Source organism: Anguilla rostrata, chromosome 1 (genome assembly GCF_018555375.3).
Source record: "Anguilla rostrata isolate EN2019 chromosome 1, ASM1855537v3, whole genome shotgun sequence".
NCBI lineage: Eukaryota > Metazoa > Chordata > Actinopteri > Anguilliformes > Anguillidae > Anguilla > Anguilla rostrata.
In genome coordinates this window covers 59,348,847-59,364,726 of record NC_057933.1, presented here as the reverse complement: position 1 = coordinate 59,364,726, position 15,880 = coordinate 59,348,847, and the positions used below count along the sequence as shown (strand labels likewise).

General features: G+C 39.8%; 1 protein-coding gene across 4 annotated transcripts in view; it reads left to right on the top strand.

Moving 5' to 3' along the window:
• Positions 1-15,880, top strand: part of LOC135260434 (CUB and sushi domain-containing protein 3-like) — a 325,294-nt gene that overhangs the window by 229,104 nt on the left and 80,310 nt on the right. For 2 of the 4 annotated variants that reach the window (XM_064345659.1, XM_064345651.1), the window contains exons 32-35: positions 11,097-11,210; positions 13,527-13,622; positions 13,796-13,999; positions 15,037-15,108. In XM_064345659.1, coding sequence (XP_064201729.1) covers positions 11,097-11,210; positions 13,527-13,622; positions 13,796-13,999; positions 15,037-15,108 — 486 coding nt within the window. The remainder of the gene's footprint in view (positions 1-11,096; positions 11,211-13,526; positions 13,623-13,795; positions 14,000-15,036; positions 15,109-15,880) is intronic. The other 2 variants (XM_064345673.1, XM_064345666.1) reach the window with 1 other exon arrangement.

Genomic DNA, 15,880 nt, shown 5'->3' with positions numbered 1-15,880 from the left:
GGTGAAGCTCCCTATACTTGTGGACTAGACTTATAGCCCTTTCTCGACCCCTCACAACCCTCTTTTTTTTTTGGGGTGACAAATCTCTGACGTCTCATCTTTCTCAAAAGATGAGAAAGGATTATTCATGTGAAGTTAAAATGCATTAAGTATAATTTGACAAGGATACAGCTACCTGTACTGAGGTTAATGTCCTGGTTGAATCATTGGGCCATTTCCCGCATACTCATTGTCTGTTCAGACAGATTATTTTTCTAACGGCTGCCTTTTCAATGCCGCATGCAAATGACAAGGCCTCCACTTAATCCACTGCAGTGCTTTGGTAATGCTCTGTGCTGGGCGGATGTAAAACAAGGATCTTGCAGTGATACCCCTGATTTATCTCTCTTGCTTTGATTTGTTCTTAATGGCTATAAAAAAGATAAAATAAAACAAAATATTGGAATAGCTGTGATGTGTGTGTGTGATGTGAGCACGCACATATGTGAGTGTGTGTATGTGTGTGCATCTTGGTGTACGTTTGTGTTTATGTGTGTGGGTTTCTGTGTGTGTGTATGGTTTGCACTTAAGTCTATGTGCATAGTTTGAACTTATTCTTATCAAATTGTTAATGTCAGTGAACTACTTGGCAGGTCATCTGCCTCTCTGTTCTGTTATATTGCTGTATTGCTGTTGGCATCAGTAAAGAAATGCTGTATCTGGTACCTCCTAGAGTTGATGCTTTTGTTTTGTTTTTTGTACTCTTTCTTTACAGTTTGTCAAAAAGCTATTTCATGGCACCTCTGGCCTCACAGTGCGTTTGGAAGAGAAATGATTTTTCCTCAGAATCAAGTGCAGATAGCTTCCCTCCACCATAGCTTCAGTGCGAGTCTGAGGAGAGAGAGGTCTGTTCCAAGTGAATACCATCCATTACGGCTGGATTCAGTGTATGTGGGGTATGACAGGGATGTTAAGTCTTATTCATGATAATCACAATGGAGCTGTTACAGTCAGTCAGAGGGATATGCCCATGGCTTTGAAATGGAGATCTGCAGAGCATTTGATGGGGAAGGGAGAGTGCAGCTTTAATACTATTGGAAGCATCAGAGTGGAATGAAAGGAGGGCCAGAACACTGGAAGAAAAGGAAGAACTGTGTAGTAACAGTAGGCAGACCTGAAGGATCTAATTGGACGGTTCTTCCTGTGAGTTCTGACAGTGTCCTACTCCTATTCATGCACAACAGTGAATCTGGGGGGATTTATAGTATGCAAAGTGTGCAGTACAGGGGATATGGGCAAAGCAGCGTAATCAAGTGTGCAAAGGACATGGCCAAGCGCTGTTTGTAAAGAGGGCTATTTAGCAAAGGCTCCAGTTAGATGAGTGTATGTAAGGGTGCACTTAGAGGGCTGTGTGTAAAATGTGCAGTTAGTGGACTGTGTGTAAAATGTGCAGTTAGTGGGCTGTGTGTAAAATGTGCAATTAGTGTGATGTGTGTAAAATGTACAGTTGGTGGTGTGTGTAAAATGTGCAGTTAGTGGTGTGTGTAAAATGTGCAGTTAGTGGACTGTGTTTATAAAGTATAATCAGAGGGCTGTACGTGAAATATTCAGTATGTACTACGTGCAGTTATAGGGAGGAGAGAAAACTGACACTGTGATTTGCAAAATGCACCGTCAGCATTTTGGTGGCATATAATCACCTTGGTATAATTCTGAGGGCTTTGGTAGACTGAGAACTTAATGATGAACTCCATGGAATATAATTTTCTGAATAGATGATGCAGATAATTCATTGCAACATTCCATCAAGTCAGAATATTTCTGTGGTTTGCAGGTATGGTTTCAATTTCTCTGTCTTTAGCTGTGTCACTGAACCAGCCTACTGCCTTTATTAGGTATTTAAATCCAAATGTGCTGTCCTTTCATTATTCTGGACTAAAATGTAGTCTTGACAATTCATCTTTTTTTCTACGGCACAAGTATTTACAGTTATACTTAATTGTTTTTGTTTTTTTACCGTCTTTCTTGGCAGGCTAATGCAATCCACATTCTCTGTGGTAACTGTTATCAGACTCATTTTGGAGAACACAAGTATGGTCAGAAGAAAAGATTAACACACAGGCTGAAGACACAGAGTTGGAATTTACAGCACCCCGGCAGCCAGTCCAGAAAGGGTTCTCCCACATCTGTCCAGTAGATAACAAATCACTCAAAAAATTAAAGTCAATAAATAAATAAATGGTCATGGATATGTTATGTGTCATTATTATTAAGAAATAATAGCAATAGTAAAACCAATAGCATCACAGTGTAACTACAGCAGGTAATGGTGTGCTGGTATGTCTCTTTTCAGTCTTTGTTCCAGGTTATTTCCCTGCAGTCACTGAGCTGAGAGTAAAGGTGCTTTTTGTCTCTTTACTGTGTCAGGGAGGAGGATGGAATAGAAATCACAGCAGATAATATTAGGGAGGCAGGAAGAGGTGAAGAGGAGAAGCCAGGGCATGTTTGAGGTAGCCCTGCCTAGTGAACCAAGTACAAACCAACAGACCAGTGTCTGAATTCTATCTGAAATATTAACTTTATTAAATTAGACTTGGTTTCCATGTCATTCTTTTTCAATATCTGTTTCCTTAGGTGTGTATGTGTGTGCGTGTGTGTGCGTGCGTGCGTGTGTGTGTGTGTGGGTGCAGGTGCTTTCCATGCAGAAGAATGAGGAGCAGTGAATGTATTTGATTCATGTTTGAGACCCTCCTGCTGATCCCGTCCATCTGTAACCTCCTGCTCACTTGCCTGTGAGTGCAGACCCAATCCGTTTGCGGCTCTCCGCTCCTTCACTCACCACAGGAAACAGAAATGCTGTCTCCTGGGTGGCTGAGTGTCATCCAGGTTCACTTCCCCTATTTAAGAAGCCAGAGAAAGATATCATTACCCTGAGCTGTTTACTCTGGAAGTAGAAAGAAACAAATCTGTGCTTCAGGGCCGTCACAGGCGAGTCTCTTATAAGGATTTCTGTAGCGAAGCAGGAAATGCATTCTCTGCACACCTGTTGAAAAGACCCTTGCGTGTCATTGTACCCCCGCAATCACAAACCAGCCCAAACAACTGAGAATTCAACCAATGACCTTCTCAAGTCAGAGTTGGTACTGTCACCACCAGCATGTCAAATGGATCCAATTTAATACGTATTGTGATGTACAGTACTGCTCACATGTTTATACAGTGTAGGGAACTGATACATATATTTTTTCATATTTCAGCACTTCCTTTTGACTGAAATGCAGTATTTTCCTACCTTTACACATTCTATCCTTTCGACTGAAAAAATTTCCATGATTAATCTTTACTCTGTTCACCATCATATTACACCATCTATTTCACATGATTCCAATTTTCCTCTACCACATCTTCACCAATCTATCCTATATTTCCCTACACTCCCTACACCCCCCCCTCCCCCCAATAGATAATAGATGACCTATTTCCACCATTGCACTCTCATTAGCAGTAACTGGGAATGCCGGTGATTTACAAATCTAGGCCCTTTCTTCATGCACTATTTGTAAGTCTCTCTGGATGACAACGTCGGCTAAATGCCTAAAACGTAAATGTAAAAATTTTATGCGCATGTTGAGGCATGAGGTGTGGTGGTCACCATTGGTTCATGTGTTCACCGTACAAAATGCGTGTTTATTTAGTTGTCTTGACCCCATGCCATGGCAGAGAAGTGTGAGTGGCTTTTACTGTTCATCGATTTTTTTTTTGGTGTTGTGTTTTTGCTTGTTCATTGAACAGAAATGTGGCCTCAGTTGGATTTACGACGCAGCTTTCCTCATGCGGAGAACACGGACACATCGATTTACGGTTCCCTTTTCCAGACAGTCTCTGATTTTTTTGATCGTTCGTCAGTTGAAGTACGGTTTTTTTGGGTTTTTTTTTTTTCATTTTTTATCCATCACTGTTTTCATGTAATATATGGTCAGAACACTTTTGTTCAACAAATCAAATTATGTATAGACAGGGAGTTAGGTTCACTAATTCTAAAGCTGTTTCAGATTTTTTTTTTTTTCTTATAGTGCTGCAGGTCAGGATTAGAGTTCAATGAAATTACCCAGGATCAGTTTTGGGGGACAGAAAGTACTCGGACTTGGAGAGAAGGACTTGCTCCTTCGAGAAAACAAAGAAGGATGTAGTGTCCTTGCCAAGTGTCTGTGCTTTATGCTTTATAGGGTCAAAAGGCCCCAGGGTATGATTTTTTTGCTTTGTGCTCTATTGTAAGTCCCTGCTGTGTGTTCACCTGATTTCTATTAGAGTGCTCTCTGGGCTGACAAACACAGATTTGAACCACAGAGGAGATTTCACACAGGTCAAAGAATAGGTGGTCCATACACCTCAACATATTGCACCTTCAACATCCAGACCTATAACCCCATATTTTTTATTGAACGAAAAGTGACTTCTATCATTTTGTGTTGTGTTGTATACATTCATTGGTTCATTGGTGCACTGTCTATTACAGACAAGCTATTCATTGTAATACTGCAACATTATAAGTGAATGTACATGTGATTCATGTAATTCCCTGTTTCTCTTGTGAATGGATTTGTCAGGGAGTGCACAAGGCAGTTTTTTTGTCTTTGGCTTAAAAGTTAATTTAACTGTCTGACAGCTTCAGGGAGCAGCTGTGTAATTACTCTACGGCAGAACTTCATCCAAAAAAATCCAGGTGTCTTATTCAGGATTAAAATATTGTATTTAAATTGACTTTGTTCCTTAGAACTAACCTAAGGAACCTAGTCATACTGAAATGTTTGGCAGACGCAGATAAGGTCATACTTTTCTAACAAAGCCAGAATATCTGGCCTGTCTGCCTGTCCCATCCTCTGAACCCCTTTATAAACTTTATCTTGTCTCCTCCCCAATTTAAACAGAGCATTCTGTCCCTTAGGCAAATACAATATCTCGCTGTAGTATACACATTCATATATTCCATGTTATGGCGAAAATAAATGAGTAATTCTGAATCCTTGAACCTGGTGTGTGGCAGTAAAGTTTAATAGGACTTCTGGGATAGCCCGGGCCTAGCTGGCTCACATGCGGCTCGGCCGTCACCACCAGGGAAAAATATACCCTCAGCATTCGCACACGTCTCACAGATCACAATCCAGGGACAGAGAGGGAAAAAGTGTTCATGCCACCGAGTGAAATATGCTCCCAGATCTAATGTTTTTTTCAGTGATTTATGGTTATAGTCAAAAACCATGATTATACCGGAGGAATAGATCAGGGGAAAGCATGAGTGACTCTGGGACATGAGGGGGAGAGCGAGAGAGAGAGAGAGGGAGAACAGAATGAGAGGTACAGGGCAGGAGAGATGGTGAACATACTGTACCGTGCCCTTTCCTTCAGCGTCACCACATTTCTATAACAGGCTGATCAAAGTGACATGATGTTTTTTCTGTTTTTTAAATTTTTTATATGGAGTGAATATGCACATAAAAAAATGGAACCTATTGTGGGAGGAAGGATTTTCTTTATCATATGCAATATTACTTGTTTTTTTCATCTACTGTGAAGCTCTTGATACTGTGTACACTCAAGAAGGGTCTTAGTATCTCATTTGATTGTAATAGGGGTTAGGTCTTTGGGGAAAAAAGAGAATAGCAAGGTAATTACAGCACTGGAAGCAGCATTGTAACACAGCATGAATATGTATTCTTGAATTGTGAATTATGTGATTTATGACCGCATATATTGACCCTGATATGAATGCCCTATATCCATCCCTGCAATATAAATGACAGCTGGATGCTGAATTGTTCATTAGTGATGAAGCCCTCAGTTCTGCGTATAGTAGATAGTGATTCACTTGCATTTTAGCCCATTTTTTATGTTTTGTGTGTGATGTATCAGTATGATGTGAGAATGTGATGCCTCTGGCTTCAGGCAAACTGTGTTGTGCTACTTTTCAAGCAGGCTTCTCTGTAAGCATCCTCCTTTCTCTTTAGGTGTGATGCTATTGTCCATATTATATTTTGTTGTGGGCAGTACATTGATTGGCACGCTCCTTTTTTGTTTGTTCTGCAGATTGGTGAAGGCCGGCTCTCATATTAGCATACAGGAGCAGGAAAAGCTGCTGCAACTAGCAAATGCACATCAATTTATCATCTCAGAACAGTCAAACAAATTATTCAGTTTCATCACTCATGTTTATGTAAAAATGATTGGATGATACCAACAGAATGGCAGCTGGTGATAACAATGGCAATTGCGGGCCATTACAAAAAGTATAGGTTCAGATTTGTCTATGTCATCACAGATGGTTCATTTGTAGCTGTGTGCTGCGGGTAGGAAAGAAAGCATCCCGCTTATAAGCAAGAAATTGGCTGGGAAAGGATGTTCAGTGAATCCCATGTCCTAGTCAGTCTTTCCTCATGATCCTGAAATGCATGAGGCATCAGTCAGAAAAACCACTGATATCCATCTGTTTCCATTTCTTTTCTTTGATTGACAAGTGTGCCACCTAGTTCCTTTTCTCAGGTGGTAGCCCACTGTTCTTCACATCAAGCGTCTGTGATTAAAACTTACCGCAAATCCTGTGTTTAAAATAAATATATTTAATCTAAAAATTCAGCCGGTTTTCATGAAAGAGCAGCTTGTGAACAAATGTTGTACATTTTCATGGTCATTCAAACTGCACAGGATCTGTGCATATTTATTGATTATTACATTGACAACATGCTTTGATTGTGGGAATTGAGAATGAAAAGTATATCTATTTACACAATCAAATAATTAGTCAATCTATAGAAATGCTGGAAAATTACTTGCCATGAACAAAAACAACAGAACAACAAGATACAATTAGAAGAAATGTAATTAGTTTCTGACTGGTACAGATTATTCAGCTAATTAATTATGAGGGTTAATCAAGCACAACTAACAAAAAGGTCAAGGGAAAAGATACGATTAAAGCACGGTTTCAGATATCTTTGCTGCATTTCATCCTCCTGGGTCGTCATTGTTTCAAGTCCCACTGCTTCCATCGATGGCTTGTACATAAGAAGAGGTAGTCAAATGTGTCCCTATCCATGTAATCCTGCACACAACTGTGCCAATTAGGCAGTCAGCAATTATTTGTGCTCTGTGATTCCTTGGCACATGCAAATGAGATAATGCAGAACTAGCCAAGATAGGAGAGCAGGGTTAGAGTCAGAGTACTCAGACTACGTGACACTGCACAGTTTTTGAGCAAATTCACAAAGCACAGTCCGTTATTTGTCATGCTAATGTCCTGCTAAGTTGCAAGAGGAGGCTTCACACATTGCATAAACCAAAAAAGCAAAAACAAGCACGCAGTTAAGTCCAGCACAGCCGTCCTGTCATGAATTCAAGCTTCCCGTTTCCACTTGGACTATTAAACAACAGGTTTTGTTTACCTTTCTGACTGTTGCCCCTCTTCTATTGTTCCTGGTCCTGTGGCCCAGAATTTGAATAGCACATGGCCCTGTGAGAACACTTTAATTGTGCTTTGCATCATAATAGTGCACTAGAGGGTAAGTTAAAATCAGACAGAAGAAAAAAAAAATGATGGGCTTGATTGATTGTTGTCCTCCTTGGTATAATTTAAATATCTGAAAATATCACTGGGCCAGGCCAATGATCAGTCATGGGACTCGTGCAGCCATTATTATAAAATTTATAGGCCTTACCAGAGATCTGTCAAAGGAGCTCCTGGGCTCTCTCAACCATTACTGAAATCCACAAGAGGGTAGGGACACACAGTTATGGCCAGGGGATATATCGTTTATATCTAAAATGCCAGTTTAATTTTATGCACGATATGGTTTTAGGAATACTGTGATATATTCTGGTCAGGAAACTAAAATGGTGGTTGCATTAGTATTCTCGTGTGTGACACACATTTTTCACCCCCCCACTACGCTGATCTGTCATTGTCTTTCAATTGGAGAAACTTTGCATAGTTGTGTTGCTTTTGCACCTTTTCCAATCGCTTATTTGAAACCTCATCTAGTGCCCACCTGGGAGAACTGTCATCGCAACTCAAAGCATGGCACCGCCTCTCTATTTGCTCTCAATCAAAACTCCGCCCCCACAAGTGGGGGCCACAGAGATTGCTAGTGATGTGATTTGTCTTCTGTGGGCTAGCTGTTTTGTTCGATATGCATGTAGGCTAACGTTAGCATTCTTCATAGTTTCTGCAGCGTAGAGAATCCTTTTCCGACTGGTTGGGCTTAGCTGGCTCTCTGGTGGAGCCGTGCGCTTACCAACAAACTGAGCCATTTCTTCACAGTAGCTCTAACTGGCACCCGACAGTGCATTTTATTTGTGAGAAAAAATGGGCATGATACTGGCTGTTGGTGGCGGTAACCCTAGTATCTGATGTCTCAGATGGATATAAGCACAACACGGCTTTCGAACCATAAAAGACAATTGAAATTCTAAATAAATTTTTTTTTTTTTTTTTTTTTGAGGAAAAGCAATGGTTTTACTCTTCATCTTTCTGCAAACTATGTGGGTGTCTTATTTTTTAAAAGTTATTTGTCTACATTAAAGAGTTAGAAATTGCACCTTTAAGTATAATGTCATGAATGCTGTATGAAATGAATCACACCATTTTCTGTTGTTACAAGCACAATCTGAAGAAAATAAAATAATATTTTGTAGGTTTAAGTCCTTTTCAATATAAGTGTCCTTTTTAAACTGGCAAACCCACCACAGGTGTGCCTGGCCAAAAAGCTAAATTTTTGCCTCACCCTGCAATAACACCTGGTTCCTATCAAAGCTCAACTTCGGACAGCCATAAGCAATACACTCATGAACATGTTCAGAAACTTCTATATTAGCACAGGGTTATTATCATCCACTAATGCTAATTGTGCTACATTTGTAAGATCAGTACATAAGTGCCCTTCAGGGACAGGGGTGGGCACAGAGCATCAGGGGTGAGAAAAATTCAAAATATCACCCCTGACAACCAATTCTGTTGTCAGAAATGTACTGTCATTAGTCCTGATTTCATGAAGCCAGAATGTTTTTTGGGAGTATGAGAGTATTCACTTCACTTGTACACATTTATTCATTAGCTTGAGGCTGGACTTGATTTTCAAAAATGATTCCAATCAAAACTGACGTGGACTCGTGCAGCTTTTTTTACTCTGTGGCATTATCTCTCACATTCAGCATATTGCAGTGTGGCAGTATGGGAACATAGTTAGTGAAGTGCACTTAGTTGGCTGCTAGTAGTTATTTGCGTGTTGATTTGCAATGCCCGGGAGAAATCACGCGTTCGTTTTTTTGTTCTCTTCTGTTTAGCCTTGAAAAGTAAAAGGATCTAGCAGAGGCTCATAATTTGTGTGGCTGCTCTTGTAAAGGCACAGGCTTGGATTTGCACCAGTTTGTCTGGCAGAGATGGAGGGCAAGCTTGCTGAAGGTTTCATTGCTTTGAATTTAGAGGAAGTGGGGGACAGAGATAATCACAGCCTGGCTCATCTCTTTAGCCATTTAGTGCAGCAGAGCCAAATTCCACTTTGAGATTGATTCAGACAATTCAGGGATAAACTGCAGGAGTAAAGGCAGTGAACGCTTTTCTGTTTGGTTAACCATCCCTGCTGTTGGAATGTATCAGGTTTCCCAAACCAATAATTTCTACCAAGTATCTCACAACTTAAAGAGCAGAAATGTTGCCAGAATGGTTTATTTTAAAGTAATTTATGATTTTTTTAAAATGCATTTTTCATTTGCCTGAACATTTGTGGCATTGTTCTATGAACTTACAGAAATGGATAACAAATTCTTTAGTCCCTAGCATCAGAATTTGAAGGGGGGGTCAGCTGTGGGCTAACTAATTGTAAGCCTTGGTATGAACTATAAGGCAATGCAACAAATCAAATATAATATTTTTACTGGATTACACTTTTATTAAGTGGGCTGTCCTGTCAAAATGTAGAAGTATGGCATCTTCTCTTTGCTACTTAAGGTTAATATGGCTAATTGCTAAAATGGTTAATGGCTATCACTGCAATTTGGTAGTAATAGCTTCAATTATCACATAGAGATTTTGCAAAGCACATGTAATATTAGGGCTGGTCTAAAATGAAATTAAACAGTTGACTATAATGGAACGCAACTTCGTATTTATACGCAGTCAAATTCACCCAGTTGTGCTGAGGTCAAAAGCTGAATGGATGACTGTTGCGTAAGACACTGCAGCCATATTTTATTTAAATTGGGACATGCTCAGGGGTTGAAGCACTGCTCCTGAGGCAAACACCCATGTTTGTAAAAATGTAAATATCATTAATTTATTGGCCTGTCTTAATGCAAGTATAATTCAGCAATGCCTCTAACAAAACTGGGTTTAGGTGACATTTGATGTGCAGCAGATACAGTTGTTTTCTTTCTTCTTTGCAAAGCTACCTTTTTGTCATATGTGAACAGTGTAGATTGTTAACAAACAGACAAAAATCCTTCTTAGGACTGCTTCTGTTCTCCTGTCTGAAAACTTAAATACATTAAGATAAAACAAATATACATTAATAATGAGAATGTGTGCACAAAGAGGCGTTTCAGAGAGCTATCTAATTAAAATATTTAAATAAACATGCAGATATTGTACCCTGGGGTTGCACTGTGAGCTGATATAATGAATAATAATGATACCCTGGTAGAATCCTATTAATTAACACTGTAAAAACAATATCAGGGCACACTGCACAGACAATCAGTTAGAAAAGGCTATCGTCTATTTAACATTGTGCATCTTCCCTCAAAAAATAATTGTTTTGATGAACATAATTTAATTGCATTACAAATTTCCATCCAATTTATATAGGTAACTGTGACTAAAATGAGTGGATTTATTAAATATAATAAAATCACGTAAATCAAACATATTTGAAGTATGTAGGTGTAGCACAGAATGGATGATTTAGTCTAGTGTCATTTAAACTGGGTATTTCAACCTTTAATTTTCATTTTAGTTATATCCATTGCCAAATATGTATATTTTGACTAGTCTGAGTAGAATATACACAACCTGAAAACATTAATCCATCCTCTCTCTCTCTCTCTTTCTCTCTCTCTCTCTCTCTCTCCAGTACTCTTTGGGCAGTTTGTGTTCTTCCAGACCTCTCTGAATGATGTGGTTGAGATCTACGATGGACCAACACAAGAGACGTCTCTTCTCTCCTCCCTCTCTGGCTCCCATTCAGGTAAAACTTGTACATCACTGAACGAGTACAAAATCCAATTCTTAATGAGACAAGTGAGTGGGAAAGCTGTGAGCATAAAGATGATGGACTGCTAGAGTGTAGAGACAGAATGATGCACATGGAATGATGTGTAGGTGGTGGAAGAGGGAGAGTTCTGAATGGCGTGGTGGACAGAGAGGGTGGACAGATAGATAAAGTAAGTCTACGTGTATATTTTAGATTCACAGAAACAGTGGTGGAAAATGTGGTATCCCTAACACCCAGAAACATATTTTTGGGTTCAGGGGTCAGTCAGCAGTTTTCCTGGGCCTTGGAAGAACATGGCTTGAAAAAATAATTATAACCTGGTTGTTTATTAGTCATTTCTGTAGGGTGAACTTCAGTGGGTTCTCTCTCTGCTGATATTTCTGCAGTTCTCTCTCCTTTACCAGCCTACAACACTTACATTAGCACTTTAAGGAAATACTTCTCCATACTCAGTTTTTAAAAAGTAGCATTCACACTGGGATAATAGCTAACGTGTGGGATTACATGCCAGTGATGAGGAATGAGAGATACACTGTTGCCAACTTGGTAATGAACTTTGCTAGCAATCCACACATTGTTCCTGAACAAACACAAGGCTGGTGGAATTACAGTTCTTGTAGCAAAGACCTTAGCGGGCTGCCTTTCCACAATGTTAATTTAAGCTGATGATAATTAGTACAAAGAAATTTGCACACCAGGTGACTCTCATTTACTCTGGGAGACACCCCAGTTGTATATTGTGCAGAGCCCGCCACCCATCAAGCTCATCAGCCCACTTTTGGGGCTTATTCATTTAAAATGACTGTGTTTAAAAAGGCATTCCAAAAATAGAAAATAGCGGAAGCTTGTGAAGCTGAAAATAAGACCTATGTTTTGTATTGTCATTTTCTTTTAACACAATTTTCACATTTGTCTATATCGTCATCTTTTTCTTGTTTGTTTTTATCTAACCAGCTAATGGGGGGAGGGATTTCACTCACTGTGATGGCCAAAGGCAACAGCTACCTGCTTAAATCAGGCACACGCCACAGTATATACAAATGTGCATTCCTTAATTAAAGGTGCATTATGTAAGTTTGTTGTAAGAACACTGTTGTTCCAATTTGGTTATATTTATCCTGACAGATTTCAATAAATTAAAAGATCTAAGAAAAAAATCTGGTCTCTCTGACTGCCCCAGGGGCTCAAATCAGCCACTCCAAGTTTCACTGCTACTGAATCTTAACAGGGTTAAGCAAACAGGGTGGGTGGGGCTTGGGCTACATTAGCCGCTTTTCCACTGTAGGGCCGAACCGTTACAAGGGCCACTCCGTGCCATTCCGCGCTGCTCAGTACTCGTGGGAACGGTTACGGTTTCTGTTTCCACTGTCGGGCTGCTAAGATAAGAGCAGAGAAGTGGTTACCATCATCTAGACCTCCAAACGACATGAATCGCCTGTATTACCTTGTCGTCTTATGTTTAAAACTCAGAATTAAAATATAGCTTTGAAGCTTTTACATAATGCACATTTAAGATTCAACAAATCAGAATATGAATTACCACCAAATAACTGTAATTTTATTTCATAATGGAGAATGCTCAAACACATAACATTTAAATGGCCAATTCTGTTGTTAGCAGTTGAAATAGCCTTTACTCGAAAATGAAAGTTCTCTTATCACTATTTTTAGCCCTCCTATGCATTATTTCTTAAATTATTTTCTACGTATCACATGCGCCAAATACTAGAGAAAATGGTATATATTGTTTTTTATATTGTATAATAAACAATGTATGCCTAAATTGCTCTCAGAAAGTAACTATACTGATAAATTCCAAATAAATTAATGACTTCTTTTTAAACATTTTCTTTGAATGGTATAATTTATTCATTGTATTAAACCAGTGGGGGTTGTAAAGGCAGTCTTTGCAAAGGGTAAGTTCACTTGCTCTTTAAAAAAAGGTCCCTTCTTCAGCCCAAACATCACGATTCCCAGGCCATACTTGTTCCTGTTTCTTGGTCTTTCAGTCTTTATGAACATTAAGGTAGATCCTTATGGGCATAATGTTTGTTTGAAGTCCAAAAAGTATAAAGTTTAGTTGAATTGCATTTGCCTTTGAAGTGGCTAAGAGTGTTTGATTGAATCTAGGGATTAGTGGGCATAGGCACTTCTTTCAGAATTATTTTCACACATTGCATGATGGGAAACCATTCAGATGGTGATGAGTAACTGTCTGCTCATTGGCAACACGCGGCATGAAGAGTGTTCCACGGTGTTTAGAGATTTTCTTTTTTTTTTCCATCCCAGGAGAATCCTTGCCTTTGAGTTCAGGTAATCAAATCACGATCAAGTTCACAGCTGTGGGACCTCAAACTGCGAAAGGCTTCCACTTTGTGTACCAAGGTGAGCCTTCATTGTGCATTGAGTGTGTCTTTGGAACGTGTTATACAGTTATCAGAAAGAAGTCTCTTTTTACCACATTTACTTCTGCTTCTGCTTTAGGTGCTTTTCTTACCTGTGAAAATTAGTCTGAGATGATAGCCTGTCCCTCACATCCTGCTTGTCTCTGTCCCCAGCGGTCCCTCGGACCAGCGCGTCCCAGTGCAACTCCGTCCCTGAGCCGCGGTTCGGGAAGCGCATCGGGAACGATTTCGGGGTGGGATCGTCCGTGCTCTTCGAGTGCGCCCCGGGGTACACTCTGCACGGCCCCACGGCCATCAGGTGCGAGGCCATCCCTGACGCCCTGGCCCAGTGGAACGACTCCCTGCCCACCTGTGTCGGTGAGTAGCGGGACAGGCGCCAGAAGGCGTGCTGGGAAATCTGGCAGGAGTGATAAGCGCTCGGAGAGAACGTTAGCTTGAGTAACAGCAGTCTGTCGTGAACATGCCCCCGAAGCGAAACGGAGCAAGCGGGTACCGGAGAATGCATGTGGAGCGGAATGTGTTATGGATTGCATTTTTAAACATATGAATCATGATTCCATCCTTTGAAGCGCATTGGTAGAATTTCTCCCCCTTGACAGTGCAGTCATCGGGTTTAACGTGTGCAGCATGGAGTTATCGTTCTCATGAGCTGGTCGACATATGCTCAAGAAATCTTTCACCACCAACTCATGAGAAATGGTGTTTCTATTTTGAGACTGTAATCTACAGGTTATGTCATCTAAGACAAATCTCTTTCTGAGTTTACGCAGAAAATACAATTCTACCCCCTCATTCACTAACATTTGCTATTTCATATGCTGCAGCTTATTTCAGAAAAAAAAGTAAGAACCCAAGGCAAATAAATTTTCTTGTGACATTCCATACAAAATTAAAACTGGTTTCGGCATTGATCTGGAAATACTCAATATTTTTGCTTTAGTGCGGGCTATTATAAATGTAAAAAAAAAGAAACTTTTTTTACTTTTTTATGTAAGGATATGACAAAATGGATTTGCACTTTTATTTAAAAATGGTAATGTACTCTCTGAATATTAAAACTTTTATTGGTGTTTTACTGTAGGTTTCTCAGTCCTTGCACATTTGGTGCACATTTGTATACACTGAATTAGTGAATCAAGGGGTATTTAAATCTATGAATTGAAACATATACCTTGATTTTTTTTTTACTGGAAAAATGCTTTTCAAATCTGCCTCAATTTTTACCTTGTAGTTTGTTCTTTATATCCAAAGACTAAGGATTCATATCCATCCGTTCCATGTTCCTCTCTCTTTCATGCCTGACCAGTGTTCTTTGTTTTTAGTTTAGCAACCCCCAAAATTCACAGAGTTGCAGACCAATTATCTTCTGAATGTTTTTGTTTGCATGGTGCAAGGCAAAGTGGGCGATGTCGCCGTGGGAGACTGGAGCCCGTTTGATCCACAGTTAGTGCTTTCCTCCTCTCAGGGTAGGTGTAGCGAGCGATCGGATGACATGACGTTTGCTGCATTCTACCCCGTCAGTGTCTCAGTGAACCAAACAAAAAAAAAAAAAAAAACTTACTTTAAAAGGGCTTTCCAGTCAAACTCGTTAATTTGATATGTAGTATATTATATATAAGCATTACCTTGATGTTTGATATTTGGTGCTTCCATAACACAGTTAGCCAAGAGCCCCTCTTCCCAACAGCCTGAGATGTAGCTGGATGTAACTGGTTTGAGCAAGATCTTACTTTTCTCTGCACGTGCACAAGATCAAATGGGATGTAGACATGCCTTGTTATAGTGTATTAATATCCGTCATTGCACTGGAAACCTATTGGTCGCAAAATAACCTTTCTTTTTAAACTTTTTGGCATCCTCCTGTAGACTTATGGTAAAGGCTCACAGCTGCCTGAATCACATCATCAGCTGATGGAAGAGGGGTCGGCTCAGGGCTCACTGTACTTCTGAAGCATTGTGCTCTGTCATAAAGGCAATGTTTTATACATATCCTACAACATATCAAATTTTATCTCTTTACTGGATTACCCCTTTATTAAGTGGGCTATCCAGTCACAGTATAGAAATACTGCACCATTTCTTTGTTCCTTGATCTTTTAAAGGAGACCTTTTAAATTGATTGGAATACACCCTGTTGGCTATTGTTGGTTAGTTACGCTTGATGAAGCAGTCATAGTTCATCAGCATCTTCTGTCTATTCAAAACTGCCATTTTCCTCAAAGCTGGCTTGTGTAGTTT